The 26,709-nt window shown below is 37.2% G+C and overlaps 1 protein-coding gene across 1 annotated transcript; it reads left to right on the forward strand.

The window, feature by feature from the left end:
* The first annotated feature begins 9,365 nt into the window (after positions 1–9,365).
* ghrhra (growth hormone releasing hormone receptor a) lies at positions 9,366–26,332 on the forward strand. The gene is made up of 13 exons (XM_084411960.1): positions 9,366–9,462; positions 10,050–10,158; positions 13,281–13,388; positions 16,830–16,930; positions 17,404–17,501; positions 17,655–17,787; positions 18,774–18,927; positions 21,416–21,476; positions 21,672–21,741; positions 21,939–22,030; positions 23,953–24,082; positions 24,206–24,247; positions 24,739–26,332. The coding sequence occupies exons 1-13, from the start codon at positions 9,418–9,420 to the stop codon at positions 24,892–24,894; spliced, it is 1,299 nt and encodes a 432-aa protein (XP_084268086.1). The 5' UTR covers positions 9,366–9,417; the 3' UTR covers positions 24,895–26,332.
* The last annotated feature ends 377 nt before the right edge of the window (positions 26,333–26,709 follow it).

Here is a 26,709-nt window from a genome sequence, read left to right on the forward strand (position 1 = left end):
AAAATTGGTGACATATAAACTGTTGAATAATGATTACAAAATATTAGCCATGATTTTTGCTAAAATAAATAAATGTGTTCTAGATAATATAGGCTACCTAATTGATGACTATCAGTCAGGTTTCAGAAAGACTTCAAGACATATTAGACTTGTTTTTGATATTTTAGATTACTCAGATCTGATCCCTGATGACAGTTTCTTGCTTTTATAAAGCTTTTGATTCTGTTGAGTTTCTTTTTTATTCGTAATTCTTTTTGGTTTTGGTCCCAATTTTATCAATGCAATTTACACTTTGTATAATAATGAAAATGCTTCAATTAAACTACAACATGGTACATGGATTTTTTCTTTTTTTCTTTATTTATTCTATGGTACATAGATTTAATAGATGAAGGCATCCATCAAGGCTGCCCAATATCACCTTATCTTTTTCTGCTTCCTATGCAATTAGCCATCCACTTTCAAAATAGTAATTTGAGGTATCTCAGACTCTGTTGCAAACCCATAAACATTAATAAGTCAATTGGCTGACGACAAACTCTGTTTAAAAAAAAAAAATAAAGATCAAGTTTCTTTAGCCTTAAATATAATTCATATTTAGTGGTTTAGTTCTTAATATCCACAAATGTCAACTTTTATTTAATACACATTTCACTGATGTTAAATGTGACATTCCAATCAAGTCCGAAGTTAAATACTTGGGTATAATTATATGTAAAGATAAAAAAAAAATTATAATAAAAAAAAAATTATATATATATATATATATATATATATACATATCAAAACTTAACTTTGAACCTCTTATCCTTGCTGTTCGACGTAAATTAAAAGATGATTATCTCAGGTTATCTATCCCACAATGGCTCTGGATGTTTCTGTGGAGATTTGTAGAATGCAGGACAAAATTATTTGTTTGAAAGTTTTGAGTTAATGGACATTTCCACTCTTAATAATTATTTCAAGGTTAAATGGATAAAGTCTTTTTTTAAACAATTCCAAGTCTTTTGGGAATATTATCACATGTCATATTTTCAGTTCAGCAGGAGGTTTACATTTTTTGTTGCACTGCAAATGACATCTCTAAAATACCCTTAACTGTTTCTAGTTTTCATAAACATGCTTTAATATGCTGGTCCCTAATATATAATTATAATTTTTCTCCACATAGCTATTTTATCTGAAAGAACCAAGAATTTTCTTATTCAAAATCTCTTATTTTTAATAATTGGTTTGATAAAAATATACTTTTATATATGTGTCTTGCTCTCTTATTAACACTTTATGCCAGAATTTTTCTTGCCACATTTTATATTCATAAATGTAAACTTTCAAAGAAAACTCATTTTTTATTTACAAGAAAGAGTTTGATGTGTATCTAAACTCCTCGAGGAACTCTAAAAACTCTATACTGCATATAAGACTCTGTTATGGTGTAAAACATTTAAGCTAGTTTAATATTCTTTTAGTTTTTGTTTTGTAACCCTCATTATTGTTTATTTGTTTATTACTTGTTTTTGTTATTGTTGCATAATAAAAAAAACAGCTGCACATCAAAGCTTCAAGTAAAAATATTCTATTAACATTTTTATGCCTTACTTCATATTTGATTATAATACTATTCTCTCTTTTCTGTCACTTTTCTGTATTTGCCAACGAAGGAAAGAAATATGTTTTTTGATCAATAAAATCCTTAAAATTTCTCAACAGTGTTCTGTTGAGCATTTTGCCAACAGTTAGAAAACAGTTAATTGCCTGGAAATAAAGAAACATCTGCTGTAATGAATGTTGTTATATGCAGATGACACCAAGACACCGCATTCGATTTATTGTTTCGACAATACTTTATGCAATTTAAAGCAATGTTAACACACATGGACGTCTTTCAGGTTTCTTAAAGAACCAATCTTACCAGGAGTGGGGTTCGAACCCACGTGAACATTTGTTCATTGGATCTTAAGTCCAACGCCTTAACCACTCGGCCATCCTGGTCTACAAAGACTGTTAACGCCTTAAGTCATTCCGGGGGCAGTTTTTTTTTTAAAATGTTATCTTTATCCCACATATGTCAACAAAGAATGGTGAAATAATATTGACAGTTTTTAGAAGTTGTAGTCAAGTTTTTTTCTCCCCCAGTATCCTCAATATCTCTTTTCATTCTTTTACTTTTCAAAATCTAAAAACAAAACCATAGTCTAAAAATCCAAATAAGTGATTTCAAAAGATGGTTAAAATATCAAAACAAAAAGTAACAACTTTAGTTAGGCCTATTTATATAGGCCTACATATTGAAATACTTAAATTACAACAAGCAAATTCTTTCTTTCTTTCTTTTTTTAAGGTGCACAGGAATGTCCCAGCACGGACTATACTGTAAGGACAAAAAATTCACTGTACGATGTGCTTGAGTCCAAGTACAGTGCTTTGTCTGGATACTGGATACAGCATTTTGTGGCCTTTAGTGCCTTGAATTTAAGACCATCTGAAACGCCTCTGGTATTGTTCAGTCCAATAGATAATTACCCCATTAAAATGACAGTATTGATGCTAGCTCAATTACCAACAATTTACTAATACAGACCATTATAAGCCAATAGTACTTAACCTTTAGAGCATTATTATAATTATAATATATATAGCATAATGTTACTGATACGGTCTGCCAGGAATAAACTTACACAGAATTTTAGTTTTAATAATTAGAAATGCATAGCAGTTTTAAATCTCTCATAAGGAGTCCTGTGTAATTTCTTTTAATCACAAATATAGGAGCATTTTTATATCATCTGTTTGGTTGTTGATTTTCAAGAATCTCTCAGGTCTTTAAGATTGTAAGTTATTGTCACCTAATCTCTCAGTTTTGAAGAGCTTTTCTACTAAAGCTTCTACCAGGAGTGGGGTTCGAACCCACGAGGACATTTGTCCATTGGATCTTAAGTCCAACGCCTTAACCACTCGGCCATCCTGGTCTACAAAGTGCATTCAAACATAGATCAATGGAAGGGAAAATAATAATTTGTCCATGTACGCCTTAACCATTCGGCCACCCTCTCAACAGCATCTAATATGGTTGTCTTTCAAACACAGAAAAATGGAAAGGAAAATAATTAATCATAAAGTGTCCTTAACTAGGATCACCACATTAGCTGACCGATCCAGACAAAGTGGCTTTTTGGAGTGGAGTAAAAGCATTTGGTGTTTCTTTAACAAGCCACTTTTTTACTCACAATCTGGATTGAATCATGTCTGAGAATCACCTTTCACAAACTCTAGTTTTGAAGAGCTTTTACACTAAAGCTTCTACCAGGAGTGGGGTTTGAACCCACGAGGACATTTGTCCATTGGATCTTAAGTCCAACGCCTTAACCACTCGGCCATCCTGGTCCACATAGAGTGTTCAAACATAGATCAATGGAATGGAAAATAATTAACTATAAAGTGTTTTTAACTAGGATCTGAGATCTCCATATCTGATCGGATTGATATGGGCAAAGTGGCTTTTTGGAGTGGATTAAACTGTGAGATGTTCCTACAACATTACATATGCATTAAACCTACTGCTTTTCAGAATATGGATTAAATCAAGTCTAAACCGTATGTAAAACCCCAGGTTTGAGCACAGTAAACTTCTAGCAGGAGTGGGATTTGAACCCATGTGGCCTTTTGTCCATTTATGCCTTAACCACTTGGCCACCCTGGTCTCAAACAGCATTTGATATGGTTGTCTTTTAAACACAGAAAAATGGAAAGGAAAACAATTAATCATAAAGTGTCCTTAACTAGGATCACCACATTAGCTGACCGATCCAGACAAAGTAAAGTGGCTTTTTGGAGTGGAGTAGAAGAATTTGGTTTTCCTTTGACAAGCCACTTTTATTCATATTGAATCATGTCTGAGAATAACCTTTCACAAACTCTAGTTTTGAAGAGCTTTTCCACTAAAGCTACTACCAGGAGTGGGGTTCGAACCCACGAGGACATTTGTCCATTGGATCTTAAGTCCAACGCCTTAACCACTCGGCCATCCTGGTCCACATAGAGTGGTCAAACATAGATCAATGGAAGGGAAAATAATAATTTGTCCATGTACGCCTTAACCATTCGGCCACCCTGGTCTCAAACAGCATCTAATGTGGTTGTCTTTCAAACACAGAAAAATGGAAAGGAAAACAATTAATCATAAAGTGTCCTTAACTAGGATCACCACATTAGCTGACCGATCCAGACAAAGTAAAGTGGCTTTTTGGAGTGGAGTAGAAGAATTTGGTTTTCCTTTGACAAGCCACTTTTATTCATATTGAATCATGTCTGAGAATAACCTTTCACAAACTCTAGTTTTGAAGAGCTTTTCCACTAAAGCTACTACCAGGAGTGGGGTTCGAACCCACGAGGACATTTGTCCATTGGATCTTAAGTCCAACGCCTTAACCACTCGGCCATCCTGGTCTCAAACAGCATCTAATATGGTTGTCCTTCAAACACAGAAAAATGGAAAGGAAAACAATTAATCATAAAGTGTCCTTAACTAGGATCACCACATTAGCTGACCGATCCAGACAAAGTATAAAGTGGCTTTTTGGAGTTTAGTAAAAGCATTTGGTGTTCCTTTGACAAGTTACTTTTTTTTTTTCTCACTCTTATCTTTATTGTTTTAGGCAGATAAGACACATAACATGGTGATCTCAGTTTTGAGTATGTTTACAAAATGCAAAAATAAAATAAAATGAACAATTAAACATAAGACAGCAACCGGATGTCGTGATAAAAAATAAAATAAAACATACAGATTACACAGTTTCTAATGCTATTTTATATGCTATCCATTTGTCCCATTTTTCTTTAAATTCAGCTTCTTTCAATCTTAGAATAAAGGTCGTTCTTTCCATGGTGAATATTTCCTGCACAATGTCCATCCACTGAGTGTGGCTGGGTGGCTCAGGTTTGAGCCATCTTCTTGTTATCGCTTTCCTCCCTGCCGACAATAATATCTTAACCAAATATTGATCATCTTTCTTTACATTGGACAAGAGGCTCAGATACATTGTTGTAAAAGCTAATGGTACAGAATACTTCAGGACTTTGCAAAAAGTAAGGTGGACAGAAGTCCAGAAAGGTTTTATCTCAATGCAGTCCCAGAAAACATGCGTGTGGTTAGCATCCACAGTGCCACATTGCCTCCAACACATTTGTTGGGTGGACAGTTGTTTACCTTTAATAGATGGCGTGATAAAGAATCGAATGAAATTTTTCCAATTGAATTCTCTCCATTTTTGTGAATTTGTAGATGTCTGTGACATCTCACAGATTTAATACCATTCTTCATTTGAGATCGTGGCAACTGCTTCTTTTTCCCACTTTTCTTTGACATATAGAGTTGTGTTTTTCTGACAGGACATTAAGCTAGTGTACAGCTTTGAAACGATTTTGCGCATTTTCTGTTGATATGCACCATACAAAGTCTCTAAAACCGCATTAGGTTCATTTCTGTCCTTAATTTCTTTATTATAGTATTCTCTTAGTTGCAGGTATCGGAAGAAGTCTCAATTATCTAGACTAAATTTGTCTTTCAGAAATTGAAAACTTCTTATTTCCCCATTATTAATTAAATTACACAAGGGTGTAATCCCTCTGTTGATCCAATATTTGAATTTTGAGTCATGCGTTCCTGGCTTGAAGTCTTTGTCATGAGCTACCCATCTTAATATTTGTCTTTCTTTATTAAATTTTAATTGTCTTGCTACACTATACCAAATTTCCATTGTGAACTGTGACAAGCCACTTTTATTCACATTCTGGATTGAATCTGAGAATAACCTTTCACAAACTCTAGTTTTGAAGAGCTTTTCCACTAAAGCTTCTACCAGGAGTGGGGTTCGAACCCACGAGGACATTTGTCCATTGGATCTTAAGTCCAACGCCTTAACCACTCGGCCATCCTGGTCTACAAAGAGTATTCAAACATAGATCAATGGAAGGGAAAATAATTAACTATAAAGTGTTTTTAACTAGGATCTGAGATCTCCATATCTGATCAGATTGATCTGGTCAAAGTGGCTTTAACTGTATGATGTTCCTACAACATTACATATGCATTAAACACTACTGCCTTTCAGAATATGGATTAAATCAAGTCTAAACCATTATGTACAACCCCAGGTTTGAGCACAGTAAACTTCCAGCAGGAGTGGGATTTGAACCCATGTGACCTTTTGTCCATTTACGCCTTAACCACTTGGCCACCCTGGTCTCAAACAGCATTTGATATGGTTGTCTTTTAAACACAGAAAAATGGAAAGGAAAACAATTAATCATAAAGTGTCCTTAACTAGGATCACCACATTAGCTGACCAATCCAGACAAAGTAAAGTGGCTTTTTGGAGTGGAGTAGAAGAATTTGGTTTTCCTTTGACAAGCCACTTTTATTCACAGTCTGGATTGAATCATGTCTGAGAATAACCTTTCACAAACTCTAGTTTTGAAGAGCTTTTCCACTAAAGCTACTACCAGGAGTGGGGTTCGAACCCACGAGGACATTTGTCCATTGGATCTTAAGTCCAACGCCTTAACCACTCGGCCATCCTGGTCTACAAACAGTGGTCAAACATAGATCAATGGAAGTGGAAATAATGAACAATAAAGTGTTCTTAACTAGGATCTGAGATCTCCATATCTGGTCAAAGTGGCTTTTTGGAGTGGATTAAACTGTGTGATGTTCCTACAACATTACAAATGCATTATATATACATATGCAAGTTTAAACCGTATGTACAACCGATTCAGACAAAGTAAAGTGGCTTTTTGGAGTGGAGTAGAAGAATTTGGTTTTCCTTTGACAAGCCACTTTTATTCACAGTCTGGATTGAAACATGTCTGAGAATAACCTTTCACAAACTCTAGTTTTGAAGAGCTTTTCCACTAAAGCTACTACCAGGAGTGGGGTTCGAACCCACGAGGACATTTGTCCATTGGATCTTAAGTCCAACGCCTTAACCACTCGGCCATCCTGGTCTACAAACAGTGGTCAAACATAGATCAATGGAAGTGGAAATAATGAACAATAAAGTGTTCTTAACTAGGATCTGAGATCTCCATATCTGGTCAAAGTGGCTTTTTGAAGTGGATTAAACTGTGTGATGTTCCTACAACATTACAAATGCATTATATATACATATGCAAGTTTAAACCGTATGTACAACCGATTCAGACAAAGTAAAGTGGCTTTTTGGAGTGGAGTAGAAGAATTTGGTTTTCCTTTGACAAGCCACTTTTATTCACAACCTGGATTAAATCATGTCTGAGAATAACCTTTCTAAAACTCTAGTTTTGAACAGCCTAAACTAGCGTCTACCAGGAGTGGGGTTTGAACCCACGAGGACATTTGTCCATTGGATCTTAAGTCCAACGCCTTAACCACTCGGCCATCCTGGTGTGTATCAATAATGCTGTTGTTCATGGGCTTCATGGTTCGAGATGACTGAGCCAGGAAGGCCTTTCTGTGTGGAGCCTTCCTGCAACCCTTTACAGTCTGGATGGATGGAGGATGTTACAAATGATATGTTGTTTAGGTTTGAGCTTTCTCATCTTACTTCAAGAGTGTCTCAAACATAGATCAATGGAAGGGAAATTAAGTGTTCTTAAGAAGAATTGCCACATTCTGTCAGATTGATCTGGACAATGTCGCTTTTTAGAGTGGAGTAAAACCATCTGTGACAGGTTGCATAAACTGGATAGTGGATCTGGATAATCTGGATAACGAAACCTATCAATGTGATGGCCATTTTTTCCATATAAAATCAAAAATCAACCTCCTCAATGAAAGAGATAGAGAAATAATTTAAGTATTTGGATGATGTAATAAAAGGCAATTGGAGGAGTCTACCATAGTGATTTTTTTAATATTTCTAAAAGAGAGCAAATTACTAAATCACAAAAAAATACTTTATCGCAATAAAATAAAAATACTTAACCACAAAAGTAAAAATGTGGGTTAAATATTATTAGTTTGGTGTGTTAAACATTGTATTGTTATGCTTTCTCTCTGTAATTACTGTATAAGCAACCCCATTTGCCAAGCATTTGTTATAGGGATAATAACAAATGTAATTTTAGTACAACATAATTTTAGTTGTTTTGTAACCATTTCTTGACATTTCTATGTCTGTGTAAGATTGGAATTCCTGCAGTGGTTCAAGCTGCAAGTCTGCCGAATGACTAAAGAAAGGTTATTAGCAAGATGGTAGAAAACTGTCCATTTCTTGTCTATTCCACCCACTGCCACTTATACCAACGACAGAAAGTGCAGTTACAATAGCTTAATATGTGGGAGAGTGTTGCTATAGAGAGTGACAATATTGTATTGCAATAGGTAACACTTCAAAGTCAATACCAAATCAAAGCTATTTAGCACATTTTTTGTAATTGAAAAGGTTTAATGACAAAATAATGGTTACGGTTACACTTAAAATAGTTACAAAATAGATGTATGAGATGATGATAACTTATACCATTAATCTTACCCAGCATGTAAAATGTTACCTGAGAGAGAGAGAGAGAGTGTATGTGTAGAGAGAGAAAGAGTAGAGAGTAAGAGGAGGTAAAGAGAGAGAGCCCCAAGAAAGGGACCCAGAGAATCAGAGAGCCAGAGAATAAAAAGACAGAGCATCAGTTACAATCTTGTTTTATCCTTTCCTGACCATTTGACTAAAACCCAATTGTGAGACATTCAAACTGACCAATCAGATAATTACAACTTCCCCCACTGCACTAAAGGAGTGACAATTCATAGACCTTCAAAGTACAAACATCTTGTTACATCTGTTTATGAACCTTAGCTTTCATTTGCACCTATTGTGTAATCTTACTGCCTGTTCCACCAGAGATATTCAACAATGAATGAAAACTGTGCCGACCTGACCAACCCCTGTGCCAACCAATCCTGGCCTTCCCTGCGAAATCCTTGGCTTACTGTCTTTTTACCAATGTTGTTTTCAATTATTCACATTTTGTCAGACTACATTTTCTCTTCCCTGAATCATATGCCCCTGTTTGACAAACTAAAAATAGATGTTTTCTCATATTAAAGATTGATGCAGCAAGCATTTGTTTGTCTACAAAAGCGTGAAGGATAGCTTACCTCTACAAAATCCCACACATCTCTGAAAAGATCAGCATTTCTCCAGATGCATTTCACAAACAGCTGCTTATATATTCAGCTGTGAAATTAGGTTACATTTTAAAGTCAATCCGCCAGTGCGCGCTCCACGAGCCATGATGAGGACGCGCACACGCGCTTCAGTGGAAGAGAGAGAGCGACTGAGTGTGAGTTCAGTCTGTCGAGTCTGAATTGAGCAGATCACTCTGCTGGAGGAGTTACAGGGATATTTCGTGTTTCTTGGGTCATCACACAGTGACTTTAATATGACGGTTCTACATCTGTGCTTATTCGCGACTTTTTGGAGAGCTGTAAGTATTTAATGTTATACATTTTCTCCATATGACCATTATATAAAAATACTTTTAATAGATTCCTTTCAGAATGTACTGAACTTGCCTATTCGTTTTTTTTTTTTATGTCTTGCTCAGATTTCTGCAAACAATTGCTGAGTTATGTGCATCTGTCAGAATAAATGTATGGAAATATGGTTACAAAGACATCCGTAGTAAAAACGCTAAAGGAAACATTTGAATTTCCATCATAACATGGAATCTAGAATTCTGAAAAGTGAAAAAAACGTATGCTTTCTTTTCCACTATATATTTAGCAAAGTAGGAAAACTGTACCAACTGTTTAATTTTTATCCCAGTACGCTTCTTTTGCATTGACTTCAAATTATAATAAAAACACTTTTTTTTTTTGTCTTTTTTTTTTTCGGGGGAAAATGTAAACAAGTGTGAATTTGGGCAAGATGGGAAGCATGACTTCTTTGAAATCATTTTACATTTTTGCATTACTTTAAAAGCTATGAACCAATGCCACCTACTACTGCAAACATCTTGTAATCTACTGTATATATGTAGACTATCGTTAATGTGCCTTTTTTTCTCATTAGGTGCACGCTATCCATCCAGATTGTGCTATTATCTCCCAGCTTATCCAAGACCAAGAGATCTGCAACAAAAATAGGAAGAGAGAAATGAAGAACCAGTCCCAACAAAAAGGTTGTACTGATGAAACATTACTTTACACTATAGTGATATATTTATCATACTGATAAAAAATGCACACTCTGTGTGTGTGTGTGTGTGTGTGTGTGTGTGTGTGTGTGTGTCAGCAGCTGATGTGTTCATGCTTAGCTTGGCCAGGTTAACTAAAGATGAAATTACCATGCAGAAATGTAACTATGTTACTTTAATTGAATATAGTGAGGGAAAGGAAGGAAACGGTTGGACTACAGAATTTACCCACATTAGATCTGGGGTTTTTGAAGACAGAGCAATTCTGTAGTGTCATTTTAGCGGATTACTACTGAAGTCCTTTTTTAATAGGACTTTAATTGTTAAATAATATACAGACAGTCGGAAAACAGCTATAAGCACTGTGGGAAATCTCCCGAAAGAAAGCCCCCCCCGAAAGCTCTTTAGACCAGTCAAGCATAATCTCTGAAGTGACTTGCAGAGTTATTAATTATTTGAAATGAGTTTCGATTGGAGTTCTGATTACGTTCCTTCCGAAGACGTAAGTTCTATGAATAGAACTTTTTTGAATGAGATTAATGCAGACAGATGGTTCAACCCACAGGACATATGATAATTATGTTACGTGGCAGCTTAAACCTCCGGAGATCTGTGTCCTTACAATTTTGACAATGTGTGAGTTGTAAAGGAGATTGTGTGAAATTGTATTTTTTATTTTTTTCTGCAGCACATGTTCATATATGCTTTATTTGAGCTTTAATCAAACAAGGTACAATGCAACAATATTGTTACCTACCAATGCAAGTCAAATTAGGACTCCATGCTGGTTAATAGAACATTTGCTATGCCATGTTAGAATTCAAACAAAATTCAGCAGAACAGAAAAGCTTCACCTCAGGATTTAAGATAATAATAGTAATAATAATCAGTAATTGGAATGATTACAATTTAATCACATTAATTACATCATTTGCAAATTAATGAATCCCAATTAAACTTGTATATCAATATTTGTTGGGGAAAAAACTCCAAATAAGTGTGCTTGGGCTAATGTCACAAGACAAGCTCTTTTATTCAGTCTGCAGCATTTTTAAATTGCTGATCCATACTCACAGACTGTCTGTCTGACCGACTTTGACCTGCAGACTTTAAAAGGACATGTCTTCCCCTCAGCAGAAACATACGGAGACAAAGCTGTCAATGTCTTTAAGGCGAAATGCAGTATTTTCTTAAAAAATGAAGCTTACAAACAGGGTTTTCCAGCCTGATGAGCCATAAGACCTTTAGAAGATTGTATGAGGCCATAACATAACCCAGGAGGGATGCACTTTGCCTTTGTTGACAATGGTACAATGATCTAAAAAAAAAAAAAACATAATCAAGCATCATGAACTCATCTAACAAGCAAGACAGAGCAGGACTCTCGAGGGGACTCTGGAGGGGACTCTGGAGTGGACTCTGGCTGGCAAACAGGAATGGAGGAAGCCGAGAGGCGTTCGCTGCCCAGGCACACAGGACAACCATGGCGTAAAAGGTAAAGACTAACCTCTTGGCCACGGCAGGACTGACAGGGAAAACCAGGACCTCCAGGACCATCGGACTTGGGACCACCAGAGTCAGGTCCTCCAGTACCATCGGACTTGGGACCACCAGAGTCAGGTCCTCCAGGACCATCGGACTTGGGACCAACGGAGTCAGTTCCTCCAGGACCATCGGACTTGGGACCACCAGAGTCAGGTCCTCCAGTTCCATTGGATTTGGGACCAACGGAGTCAGTTCCTCCAGGACCATCGGACTTGGGACCACCAGAGTCAGGTCCTCCAGTACCATTGGACTTGGGACCAACGGAGTCAGTTCCTCCAGGACCATCGGACTTAGGACCACCGGAGTTGGGACCAGTGGAGTCAGGTACTCCAGGACCATCAGACTTGGGACCATCGGACCTGCGTCTGCGAGGGCAAGGTGATAAATAGACGGCTGCCACCTGGGAAACTGCAATGCACTCCGCTTCCTAAAAAAGAGCTGCAGTGGTCTCCGGTGCCCCAGGAGAAGCTGCAATGGGCTTGGCCACCTCTCAGTGGGCGGAAAATGAGGCGGACATGTTCTTCCTTCTCCGATTCTCGGTCATTGGAGGACTGGGGCTTCCACTGACTGAATGAGGAATGGAAGGACGGTCAGTTTGGGAAGACCTCATGCTGCATATGGACTCTGACTCCCCACTACAGTGTGAATAGCGCACAAAGTCCCAAAATGGCAGCCTTGTACACTTAATTGTCTAAAAAAATTGGCTTCATTAAATTGAGAAAGCATCTTCCAGATAATATCCATGCCACCATGTATATCTGCCAAGTGTCTGAAATCTGTCCAAAGACTTGCAATTGCACAAACCATATTAATGAGTTAATTTGCAAGGAAGCCATGCCCTTGATGTATTTTACCTTGTGTTTTTTTCCCCTCAAAGAATTGTGATACCCCCAAACTGAGTATAAAAAATTAATGTTGCTATGAATAGCCATAGACATCTAGGTCACTTTGCAACAGAAGTCTTGAGACACTGTTATACTACAGCCTTTCACATTCTTTATTCCTCTATTTGACTGTACCAGCTTTTCATCGTTTTAATAGACTGGAATTTGTATGGCATGAATGCATGCAGATATTGACTAGTGAACAGAAGCTTTCTGACCTTTGAAAACTGGATGCAAGTCTAGCTAATGAATATTCAGTGACATCATATTAAGGACACTAATAGTTGTCAAAAAGTTGCATTTACTTACGGTCCATATATGCCTTCAGGCAGCAAACAGAAAAAAATGTTTTACATGCAGATGGATGAGCAGTCAATAAGAGTCCATCCAATGCAATCACTGGCCTGCACATGTTAGCATGATAAAAGACTGTTGTTAGACTTGGATATAAATTAACCCTGTATATAAGATAATATGGGCTGACTGGGCAAGCTGGTGCTGCTCTGTTAATGTAGATGGATCAATCACTAGCTCATTTGAATCATTTTGTGTCAATCATACAGTTTGGAAACGTCTGACAATGGAAATATTGGTCAAGGAAAGGAAGAGTGATATAATTAATTTAACATATACTGTATTGTCAGCAGCTTTTGAAAACAGTTCCTCTGTGTGTCTAAGGTTGTGGGACGGATTGGGATGGGATCCGCTGCTGGCATACAGCCAATTCTGGACAACTCATTAACGTGTCCTGTTCGGAAGTCTTCCAGCATATATCTAACACTCAAGGTCAGATCTATCTATCTATCCATCCATTGATCCATCCATCCATCCATTCATCCATCCATCCATCTATCATTTCTTGGGCTCTTTGTCATTGCTGTCATTCTTCAACATCAGCTGGTGTTAGCTTCAGGCTTATTTCGTTTGAAATGTTTGTCAAACAGCAGCAGATAATTTTTTTTTCTAAAGGCTGGTGCAATAACCATAGCTGAAAGCTGTCACAGTTCTAGTTAGGGGTTGCAATATTATACGGGTCAGTAGTCTTTAAAGTTACAGGGCTATGATTCTGTGAAATGTTGAATATGCAGACAGAAAGTCACAGAGCCCTTGAGATATAAGGATTCAGCTTGAACTGCGATGACCTGTGTATATAGACTCAAGAATGGATTTTTACAGCTGGCTAAATTTAGTTATTTAAATTTGCTAATGCTGCACAATTCATGAAAATTTTTTTTAGCTTAATTTCATGGCATGCAATCAATTTAAATTCCTAAAATGGAAATTTACTTAATCCATTTGCATTGGGACTACATGAATAATTTTCGTTGGCCATAACTGGATATATAAGATGACAGAAATAAAGAAAGATGTATAAAAGTGGAAATAAAAGATGACAGAGATGTTGGGCAGATATTTAGTGCTCTACTAAATCAAAATGAGGTTCTTTTATTTTTTCTTGTCGCTTGTCCGAAAAAAGAAAGTGCTTCACAAATAGCCAAAATTTGAACATGGCTCAGTTCTTTTCATTTTCATTCTGTGTGAAAGGCATAACAAAACAAAACTGTTTACATAGAACATAATCATAATCATAATTTAATTCGGACTGCAGACTCTGGTAAAATATAACACTTTGCCAGTGTGGGATAGATTCAGCTGCAACAGTGTGGCAGCAATGAAAAGCTGTGAAGGAAACAAGATCGATCTTTGGATTTTAAAATCAATATCGACATTAAAATGATGATTGCGATGAATGTGAAAGTCGATAATTTTACCCAGCCCAATTTGACCTAGTCCTTATATAAGATTAATCTTTAACTCTTGCCAGCGTTTCCTTCGCTGCTTGTCAGTGTTTTCATAAGAAATATGATCGTCTCCTTCTGACAACAAACAAACAATATAGTCATCAAAGTCACCATAATTCCATCAAAATTCTCTTCAACAAGGAAATGTGACGTCTGTTACTGCCATTAAATATTAAACATCAGGTGGTATATATCACATCTGTGTGATTACTTTTCCCCTAAATCCGTAAATGTAGGATTAAATCTAGTCTGGTTTTGTAAATGTTTTAAATCCTCTAGGAGTGCTTACAGATCAGGATGTTCAGATGACAGTGGACACTTACCAACAGATCTTAATCAGGGCAGATACCATATTTCAAAATGAGGAAGGAATAGATGTAGTACAGATGTACACACATGCAATCACACACACACACACACACACACACACACACACATATATTTCAAATGGTGTGTGTGTGTACATCTGTACTATATCTATGCCTATATCCTCTTTTTGAAATGGTGTCTGCCACACACACACACACACACACACACACACACACACACACACACACACACACACACACACACACACACACACACACACACACACACACACACACACACACATGTATACACTCACCTAAAGGATTATTAGGAACACCATACTAATACTGTGTTTGACCCCCTTTCGCCTTCAGAACTGCCTTAATTCTACGTGGCATTGATTCAACAAGGTGCTGAAAGCATTCTTTAGAAATGTTGGCCCATATTGATAGGATAGCATCTTGCAGTTGATGGAGATTTGTGGGATGCACATCCAGGGCACGAAGCTCCCGTTCCACCACATCCCAAAGATGCTCTATTGGGTTGAGATCTGAAATCGAGAAATCGAGACTCATCAGCCCAGGCAACATTTTTCCAGTCTTCAGCTGTCCAATTTTGGTGAGCTCGTGCAAATTGTAGCCTCTTTTTCCTATTTGTAGTGGAGATGAGTGGTACCCGGTGGGGTCTTCTGCTGTTGTAGCCCATCCGCCTCAAGGTTGTGCGTGATGTGGCTTCACAAATGCTTTGCTGCATACCTCGGTTGTAACGAGTGGTTATTTCAGTCAAAGTTGCTCTTCTATCAGCTTGAATCAGTCGGCCCATTCTCCTCTGACCTCTAGCATCAACAAGGCATTTTCACCCACAGGACTGCCGCATACTGGATGTTTTTCCCTTTTCACACCATTCTTTGTAAACCCTAGAAATGGTTATGCGTGAAAATCCCAGTAACTGAGCAGATTGTGAAATACTCAGACCGGCCCGTCTGGCACCAACAACCATGCCACGCTCAAAATTGCTTAAATCACCTTTCTTTCCCATTCTGACATTCAGTTTGGAGTTCAGGAGATTGTCTTGACCAGGACCACTGACACCCCTAAATGCATTGAAGCAACTGCCATGTGATTGGTTGATTAGATAATTGCATTAATGAGAAATTGAACAGGTGTTCCTAATAATCCTTTAGGTGAGTGTATATATACTGTGTATATATTCTAACACTGAAAAATTGTAAGAACATGAACGCTGTGGATAGTTGATAGGGTAGCGTTGCATTGTCATGAAAGTTTAAGCCTTGCCAATTTTAATATTCAAGCTCAAGAAGACACGAAAGGGAAAAGGGGTGTGGCAAAAAGTTAGTGTGTGTTTGTGTGTATGTGTGTGTGTGTGTGTGTGGTCCTGGCAAACCCTACATTATTGGGACAAAATGTCTCCACATAGAAGTCAATATCCGAAATCCTTGCCCTTGTGGGAAAATAAATCATACAGAATAGTATTTAAAAAATGCAGAAAGTTTTCTGTGAGGGTTGTGTTTAAGGGTAGGTTTAGCCTATATAAAAATCAATATGTCTATGGAAACTCCCCATAAAACATGAAAACCCAACATGTGTCTCTGTGATTCCATGTTCTTATTCATTTCCAGCTTTATTCTCTACCTTATTATTTGAAAGTAGTTGCTGGCCGGACTCACAGTGCTGTTCAGATGCTCAGGGTAAAGCAGGTGAAGCCGTGATGCACATATGGGGGCTGAAAAACACCTGTTCTGCCTCAGGAAAGCCTCAGCAACAGGTTTTATCCCAGTTCTAGTGATCATGTTTTCCCCTAAGCATTCTCCAGGCTTCTGTAGGTATTTTTGGAAGTGTTATGAAATGGGAATTGTGCTTACTGCTCTCTGAAATGAGGGCTGATCAGCAGGAGTCTGTAACAACTCACAAACTTGAGACTTATTTGGCACTCATGCGTATGAGAGATTTTAATGACTTTATTGTGATCAAGACAAAGGCCCTTTAACTGGGTTTCTCGAGCAATAAGGTTCAGTGAAATTTTACAAAGCCTGTCAGGGACAAATGTTGCTGTGTTGTTATCTTTAAACCATCATTCTTTGCTGTCTGTTCGGCAGGTTTTATATACAGGAACTGCACGGCTCATGGCTGGAGTGACCCATATCCTCCGTATGACGAGGCCTGTGTATTTGAAGATGACTCAGAGTCGGGGACTGCGGTGAATATATTTCCATAATACATGCATGATTGACAGCAATGACCATAATTCTGAAAACATTAGCTGTGTGGAGTGACTCAGTCTGATGAGTGACTTCCAGTGCATGTAGTGTGTGTACTTGAACTTCCCATGATGACCACCAGTGGTCGCTGTGTTTTGTTTTTGCACAATGCTTTGACGTGCTTTCTGTTCTTTCGTTTCCTGTTCTTCTTTTAGGATTATTTTAAAACTAAGCAGGTCATCGACCTCCTCATGCTGAAAAAAACAAAAAAACAATAATTACACAGATTATACATAGTCATTTTTGGCCTTTAAGATTTGGAAGGGCTTTCCTTTAGACAGTTTTAATCAAAATCTACGGTATTAGTTGTTGACACATAATGAAATATAAATCTGGTGGAATAGTTTGACTTGATGCAGTTTGTCTATTGATGTAAATTACTTTTCTCTTAGACTTGGCCTTTATTTTTCAGACAACTTACTTAACAACATTGAAACAGCTGTACACTGCAGGATACGCAACATCCCTTATATCACTCATTACAGCCGTCACCATATTCACATGCTTCAGGTAACACTTAGATATTATCTTTATGATATCCAAAAGCAATTGTGATACACAAAATGGAATCAGGGTGAATGAAAATATCTGTAAATATTCAGTATAACATTATATTATATTCAATTATGTTTATAAGTACCCATCATGCTCTGTTCATTACAGGAAGTTTCACTGCACCAGAAACTACATACACATCAATCTGTTTGTTTCCTTCATCCTGCGGGCTAGTGCAGTCTTCATCAAAGACACCGTTCTGTTCTCAGATGAAACTCAGGACCACTGTTTAATGTCCACGGTGAGTGAGAATGTCTCTGTACGATAAAGAATTCACAGGTTCACTTTCCTCTCAAAAAGTCACTGTGCATAAAGCATCTGCTATATGCATTATGAGTAATTTTAATGTGAAGGATTAAAGGTGAACTAAGTAACTTTTTTACCTTAACTGAACAGCTTCGGAGTCATTGGAATGGTTATATTACTTATTTCGGGTTGAATGGTGGTCGTTTCGCACCCCCCTGGTGCCCGTGAGCGGAAAATCCGCACTTGCAACTTTGAGCCGGCGGGCCGCCGGCCGCCGCGTCAGGAAGTATCGCGTGAAATCAGGTCTCGCGATGTAAACAATTGCTTTACGGCCAAAAGAAATCTGCTAAAATGCTGTCATTATTGCGCTCCCTCACGCTGTTCGAACCCGAATGAAGAAGACGTTTTAAAGAATATCCCATCTGCTTTGATGTCGTTGATCTACTAGCCTCTGGTGTCTGAGAATCGCCAACGAGTTTTTACAACAGTGTTGTCAAATATCTATTCCGAAGCTGTGGGGGGAGCTCTAGAGAGAAACCTGCGAGCAAAAAGCGAGAATACAGCGAAGAAATCCCGAAACTACTGAGCCCCGCTTTAAACTATTATCCGGAAGAGAAATACCAATCAAAAACTACCATGGCAAGATGAGAATCCCTTGATTCCCTTGAAGGGATGAGTAGCTTATTGCCTCATAAAAAAACATAAAAAAGTAGCCGACCCAGTCTAGTGTCTTTTTTCTAGCATTTTCAAGAAAAAGAAAGTACTATCCACTATCCAGGTCAAACAACGCAAGGGTTATGTTTATTTAAGTTACATTTTTATTAATAATATTTTATATGAGCTTTATTTCAATTACCAAAAACAGTTATTCGTTTTTTAATTGTATTTAACACTGCTATGAAAGCAAACCTTCTCATGTTTAAATGAGGTTGATGTGTTCCAGTGCACTCATTCTGTACCTGTGTGTGTTGTTGTTCACAGATAGCGTGTAAGACTGCCGTAGCCTTCTTCCAGTTCTGCATCCTCAGTAATTACTTCTGGCTGCTGGTGGAGGGCATGTACCTGCAGATGCTCCTCGCCCTCACCTTCGTCTCGCAGAGGAAGTACTTCTGGTGGTACATTCTGATCGGATGGGGTTGGTACATCCTGAAAAATGGCTTCCAGGAGAAAGGCTGTGTGTAATCAGATCTCCGGCAGTCTGCCAGGATTTGAGTACTAGAGGAACTATGAGCATACGAATGAGCAGTTTGTGTCACCAGTGTTGGGGAAAGTTACTTTTAAAAGGAATGCTTGATAATATTGTGTTAACCCGGGTTGCCACTGTACAATTTGTAATGTCAGATTGTATGAACATGATCCCAGCTGTAGGCCATGTCACACACACTCTCAGTTGTCATTAAGGTCAGACTGTACGGCAGTCAAGACACGGTAAAAACAGACGCACGCAAGAAGAATGTCCGACGTTTTACATCATCAATCCGTGACACGTTCAGTGACGTGAGCTGCATTTAAATGCGGGATATAAATGCGTTAATTCTAGCATTAATTTTGACAAATTTATTTTTAATTTGATGGTTAGTTTGTCGGAGGCAAAATTTGATCACAATGGTCATTAATCAGCTGTCGGTAAACATGACAAACTAACGATTAAAGACTTCAGATTTTGGCCTAGGAATCTTTTAGGATTCATAAAATTGTTCTCAGGAACCCGGCTTTACTCCCTAAAAAAATAACTAATTAATGTTAGTTACTTTTTATGGAAAGTAATGCGTTACATTACTTTTGTGTTACTTTTTCTTACCTGGGCTGGGCTTGCTTGTTTGTTTTTAATTTTAAAAAAAGTTTGTAAAAGTTTGCAAATGTAAATCCAATCCAATTCCTTTTAACCTCTCGACGATGCTCAATGGCTTCTTTAGTTTAGCAAACAAATCGCTCGAGTGGGTGTAAATACCACTCACTTTCATGTTTTTTTTTTTGCACAACCTGCAAAAATCGATCAATGCCATTGCTGCTTCTGCAAACCGCTGATCAATGCTACAAACCAACACGTTTGTTGACACGTTTCCTGTCTGGAGTTTTCGCTGCAAAGTACGTCACCTGGATCATTGGTCTGATTGGTTGAAGGACTATCCAATTGCGTACAGAGTCATTTGAACTATGCCCGTTGATCACGCCTCTTGTGCAATAGAAAATACAGAGCAGACTCCCCAGACTAATGTTCAATCTTAAAAGACTGAGCTTGGTCTGGTGATAGCCAGACTACCCTTTCGCACCAAAAGTGAAATGAATAAGCCTCAGGCTGAAGGAAATGCAGATTCACGACTGTACAGTAGAGGGTGCAGCTCAAACAAACCTTTCAGCTGTGCTGCTATTCTGGATTAAAGAACTATAGGACACAGGAAAACTCCGACACTCTTACTTCAGCAATAAAGAAATGTGATGTTTATCGAAAGTCATTTTTGCATATTAGTATAATTGAATAGGATCATTGAAGGTCAGCAGCAAAGACATTGGTCAATAAAGAAAGATTAAATACTTTGGGCCCTATCTTGCGCCCAGCGCAATTGACTTGTACACCGACGCATATATCATTCCTATTTTGCACCCGACGCACAGCGGACTTTTCCCTCCACAGACACACGTCAGTAAATTAGGGAATGAGCTTGCGCTCCTGGGGGGCGGTGCAGCGAAAAGAGGAGGCGTGTTCCGGCGCAAACGTTCCCTGATGCTATTTTGCAGTTTCAGAAAACAATTCCGCCACAGACCAGGAAAAAACGAGACTAAAGTCAGTGGCGCGTTCAGATGCATAATGTAGCGTGTGCACAACTCGCATACACTTTGCTTCTCTCATCTACACACAGACGCAGCAGTTGCCATTTTTGCAAACCATTCATAATTATAAGGAAAAATATTCTGCATGAGGGAAATCATTGTGGTGTCCATGAAGATGTGAAAAAAATAGGCATAAATCTAGCTTACACATTTACCCAAATTATTATACACCTGTTTAACCGAAGCTAATTTGGGTGGGTTTCTCCCATCCCCAATGTCACTTCTCTGTCTTTTACGGCCCTGACGAGAACGTCGGTCTCCTCGGCTGTGAATCCGCCGTTATAATAGCAACCCGCCATGGGAATGTGAGATGACGCTCTGATTGGTTTATTGCACGTTACGTCCAAACCACACCTATGAGTAATGAAGCTACTTCAGATCAACCCATTTTAGAATTGTGTCAGGCGCAAGAGTCATTTATCCCGCCGGTATAATAGCAACAGCGCCTGAGATCCGCCCACAAAGTTACTTGCGTTTCGCGTTTGATACTTGCGTTTCAGATCGTTAAAATAGGGCCCATAAAGTATTTTGAGTTTGCATTTCACTGTTTTTAATTATTTAGAGGAATACTGAATCTGTTTTTGTGTGAGTGCAGTATCAAGTAAATACTAGTTACTTGAAAAATGTATCTGATTACACAACTCGCGTTCTCCCCAACACTGTGTGTCACATTATTGAGATCTGTTAAATCTGTTCTGAAACAAATGATATGTTAAAAACCTGCAGGTTGTTTTTCTGTGAATTTGGAGAAAGTATGCATTGTCTGTTTTTTTTTTTTTTTTTTTTTGTAGGCGTCCCATCAGTTGTGCTGATTGTGTGGGTGTTGACCAGACAATTCTTTGATAACAGAGGGTATGTCACATCTTCAACTTTAAAATGATCATGAAACTAAACATAAATGACCCTATTTACTTTCTCAATGCACTTTCCTGGTCTGATTGTGAATTATTTGTTGGAGAAATGTTTGTCTTTGTAAAATTTAATCAAAAAGTAAAACTTTTTTTTTTTCTCCTTTTTGGTAAATAAATACTTTTCTCATGTTTGCAGATGTTGGGATGACACAGATAATATGAACATCTGGTGGATCATTAAAGGACCGATCACAGCATCCCTGTTTGTGAGTTATGATATTGTTTTATGTCAGATTTTGAGATTGACAACATTTATTCAAATTTTATAACATTCATTCAAACAGATATATATATATATATATATATATATATATATATATATATATATATATATATATATATATATATATATATATATATATACCTGTTCTACTGTTATTGTAGCTCTTTCTCTGTCTGACAGGCTAACATCATCATCTTCCTAAATGTGATTCGAATCTTGGTTCAGAAATTGAAAAGTCCTGGAGTTGGTGGCAATGACACAGGCCACTTCATGTGAGTCAAATAATAATGTGCAAGAAGTTTTGCCAGACCTGTTAAAGGGATACTCCACTTTAAAATGAAAATGCTCTCATCATATACTTACCCTCATGTTGTTTCAAACCTGTAAGAATTTCTTTCTTCTGCTGAACAGAAAGGAAGATATTTAGAAGAATGTCAGTAACCAGACAGTTTCTGGTCCCATTGACTTCCATAGTAGGAAAAATATATACTATGGAAGTCAATGGGACCAGAAACTGTCTGGTTACTGACATTCTTCTAAATATCTTCCTTTCTGTTCAGCAGAAGAATGACATTTATACAGATTTGAAACAACATGAGGGTGAGTATATGATGACAGAATTTTCATTTTAAAGTGAACTATCCCTTTAATGGTGGGTGAATTGAAAACAAAAAACAAAAATCAGTCTTTTTTCTTTCTTTAAAATATTTGCTTTTGTCAAACCAAATAGTTGTTCATTTCATTAGAGTCTTGCAGCAAACAGCATATAACATTATATCACTCAGAATTACTTACCAGACAGTTTTCTTGTCTTTCATTAAAAAATATTGAGTGTAATCATAATGTTGTTAAACTGCAGAGAATATTTCACTACAGAATTTGCTGGAGTTATGCAAGTCAAATAAAAATTATATTTTGACATTTTCAAAAAAAAAAAAAAAAAGTGTTTGCCTAAAATGCACATTAAAGGGGATATAGAGAATCACATATAGAGGGATCTTATTCTACTGTATATAGAATATGTGTGCTATAGGTTCTTGACTCAGTTTTAAAGAATACTTTATGCCAAAAAGGTTGCTTAAAATGAGAAACGACTTCCATGATTGCATAATAGTTTAATGTGTTGTTTCAAATTTTTCTAGAATTAGTATGTATGTTTACAAGCTGTTTAATTCATAAAATTTAATCAAAATTAAAAACTAAATTAAAACTAAATCCATAAAATAATACCATGATGGAAACCCTAAAAGGTAAACATATTATGTATGCTGTTCCAGATGAAACCAGTTTAGAATCAAACAGATGGTACGTGTTAATGCGAGTGAAATGCATATCTGCAAAATGTCTGTTCATTAGAATACGGCTTTACACGCTGCCAGGTCGTGCTTCATGCATGAATAATATTTCGCTTGACGGTTCATGCAAAGGTGAGTTTCTATTTTAGGCCCCGTTGTGTCTCAATACCTGTACCTCCTGATAATGCGATGTGTATGCAAAGACGAAGAGAAATTGCATTTAGCCCATCATCCGGAGGCTTATGAGTTTCTGAAAGTTCAGATCCGTCTTTCAAATTTGATTATGTGCGATTTAACTTCATACTGGCACTGGGTTTGACCTTGCAACCTCAGCATTTATGAACACACTAACTTTTGGTTATTCTCTATATCAAAATAAAGGGATGAGGCCTGGTTCAGTTGCGTTAGTAGTGTGTTGAAACTCGCGGTAATGGTAAGGGGAGTGACACTTCCCAAACACACTCGAAGCAATTGACCAATCACAACACACTGGTCCAGTCGGCCAATCAAAGCACACTGCGCTTTTCAGAAGGAGGGGCTTCATAGAGACAGGAACTAAACTGAGCGTTACTGACAGACTGAGAAGAGAGGTGCTGCAACAATGTCAAATATGGGAAAATAATTAATGAAAACCTATTCTACAGAGCCCAAAAACAAAATCAAGACTTGTAAAAAGAGCATAATACGGCCTCTTTAAATTAGCCTAAATAAAACTTTGCTGTAATGCATGTTACAAAATATGTAGTTTATACTGTAATGTGTACTGTTCTTAAATGAAATAAATTATCAGTATGCTAAAGATGTTACACCCATAATACTGTACATTTAGTAGATGCGCTCTGAATTGTTTGTGTGATGGCATTAATATTGACACATAATTATCTTTGATCATCACACAGGAGACTGGCCAAGTCCACCTTGTTTCTGATTCCTCTGTTTGGGATGCACTACACTGTGTTTGCCTTTCTGCCGGAAAACACGGGTGAAATTATCCGGTTCTACATCGAACTCGGCCTGGGCTCCTTCCAGGTACAGATGAATCCATATTTTATGAAGAGATGATCTGCTAAGTATTATTTTACAGATTCAATAATGCGGAAATGTCTGATTTTATTCCTGAAAGTCTTTTCTTTTTTTTTTCTTTTTTTTCAGGGCTTTGTGGTGGCACTTCTTTATTGTTTTCTCAATGGAGAAGTAAGTATTCCCCATAATGGAAAACTTCAACATGATATTGATAAAAAATATGTATGGTATAGACATTTAGAAAATGTCTTTAGGATGTTTAAACAGACTTTTTAAAGATGTTTAGCAGATGCTTTCCAGACAAAGTGCTCTTTATAAGACATCTTGGAGACGTAGGCTATGTGTGGTTTCTGGGCTATAATACAATATCGGCAATCACCGACTTTAGCATTCGGACAGGATTAGATTTCTCAGAGGATCTTTGCATTTCAGGTATTTTGCCCTGGAAGTTGTGTGAGAAAAACACTGACATGGCAGATTCGGACGTGGTATTGACTCAAGTCCTCCATGAAATCTAGTCCGGTCCGAATAGGGCTTTTTCTACACAACACGATTTTCTGTGAACTCTGTTAACTCTGATTGCCCAGATTTCTGCAATAACTGTAGACGACTACAGACTCGAGGAGCATTAAGTGTGAGCAATGCTTTCTCTCCTCCTTCAGGTACAGGCAGAGTTGAAGCGCAGGTTATGGACGTGGCAGACCCAGACTCATCTGAGCCCCAGTAAAAAGCGTCGGGTCACTGTTACTCAGATCATGATGCATGAGACTGCTCATCCACAGACTGACATCTGCAACGGCTACATCACGTCTGTGTGAACACACCTGGAGGTTGCAGGCGGAACAATATGCTTCAAGAGCTTCCGGCTCAGCTCTGGAGAGTGGAAGACGGTCACATGAGAGGAAACAGGTACCCGTACAGCACTCATCAAGGTCATGTTGAAAACACCAGAGTTGTGGATTTGTAAAACTACAACCTGATGTTAGAGTTTTTGACACAGCAAGTGTGTGGAGGACCAGTTGATAATGAAAGTGGCCTGTTCCTGAGGGAGGCCTTTTTTGGCAGATGGCTGATTAACATTTGAGAAAAATCTGATTGTATCAGTATTTGATTTTGGTATGCAAGTGAGAATGATTATAAAATGTTAAGAATTTTTATTTACATCCTCATTCCAAGTTAGATGAGCTAGATGGCGTAATCTGTAAACTGATAATAACACAATTCATATTTATCAGTTTGGAGGCATTTCATTTTTACAGTTATTAATAAGCTATTTATTATTGCTGATGGCAGGATGTGCCATGACTCTAAGGATACAGGTTTTTCTTACATGCTTACTTATAGCTGTTTTTAACTTAAGAATTGTTTTGAAATGAACACTTCGTACATTGACAGAAACTGATAATAATAGTGCTTATCATCATATCGATGTATTTAAATGCTAATGTGGGATATAATATTGTGGGTTTGATGTTTAAGTGTATACTTCTGTTCCAAAGATTGGGGTCAGTAAAACATTTTTTTTTTTTTTTTTTTAAAGAAGTCTCTCCTGCTCATCAAGCCTGTCCTTTTTAAATAAAAATAATGAAAATATTGTAAAATATTATTACAATTTGTTTTCTATTTGAATATATTTTCAAATGTAATTTAACACTGTGATGTCAACGCTGAATTTTCAGCATCATTACTCCAGTCTTCAGAGTCACATGATCCTGATATGAATATGATTTGCTGCTCATGAAACATTTCTTATTATTATTATTGTTGAAAACAGTTCTGCCGCTTCATATTTTTGTGGAAACCGTGATATATTTTTTTCGAAGAAAGTTCAAAAGAAGAGCATTTATTTAAAAAAGAAATCTTTTGTAACATTATAAATGTCTTCTTTACTGTCAGTTTACTGTCTTCTTTTTTGATCAATTTAATGCATCCTCGCTGAATAAAAATGGCCTATTCATTTCTCTTAAAGAAAATCTTACCTTACTGACCCCATACTTTTAAATGCTTTTGTACGTCTGCAGACATTACAGCTGAATACCAATAGCGTACAATATTAACTGGAGCACTTAGACTTTACAAAAAGGGAATCTTCAGAAATATCAAGTTATGTTGCAATGTTACACTGAGAACAATGTTTACAGCTTTAAAAATATGTATTGTACTGTAATTAATTTATTTTAACTTTGTACCCCTTTTAGATATGCTGACAGTTTATTTGTATGTTTTTCCAGACTGACACAGTTCTTAAATGTTTTGGTTTTGTATGAAATATGTATTAGATTAAATTACAGCTGACTATTTTAATATTTAATATATTTATGCAAATATTTAAATGTATCCAGGTAATTTGACTATGCAGGCTGTAGCATAGCTTATTTTACTGTTACTACTTTTACTATTTTAATAAAAAAATGCATTTGCATGGAGGTGTAGCCCTTTCCTACACATTTGTCTTTTTGTCAAATTTAAAGGTGCAGTAAGCGATTCCTGAGAAACACTTTTGATATTAGAAATCATCTCAAACGAACACACCCCTCCCTTCATTGCTCCGCCCCCAAAATCCACGAACACACAATGCAAGAGTGGATGTCTCCTTATAATAGCTGATGCAAAGCAAAATAATGCTTAAAAAT

Source organism: Rutilus rutilus (genome assembly GCF_951802725.1).
Source record: "Rutilus rutilus genome assembly, chromosome: 6".
Lineage (NCBI taxonomy): Eukaryota > Metazoa > Chordata > Actinopteri > Cypriniformes > Leuciscidae > Rutilus > Rutilus rutilus.

What these genes read in the sequence shown, in the direction of transcription:
- ghrhra (XM_084411960.1), top strand. Translation starts at nt 9,418, where the DNA reads ATGACGGTTCTACATCTGTGCTTATTCGCGACTTTTTGGAGAGCT. An exon ending in TCGGCCTGGGCTCCTTCCAG is followed by an intron (nt 24,083 to 24,205) that starts GTACAGATGAAT and finishes CTTTTTTTTCAG; the next exon opens with GGCTTTGTGGTGGCACTTCT. An exon ending in ATTGTTTTCTCAATGGAGAA is followed by an intron (nt 24,248 to 24,738) that starts GTAAGTATTCCC and finishes CTCCTCCTTCAG; the next exon opens with GTACAGGCAGAGTTGAAGCG.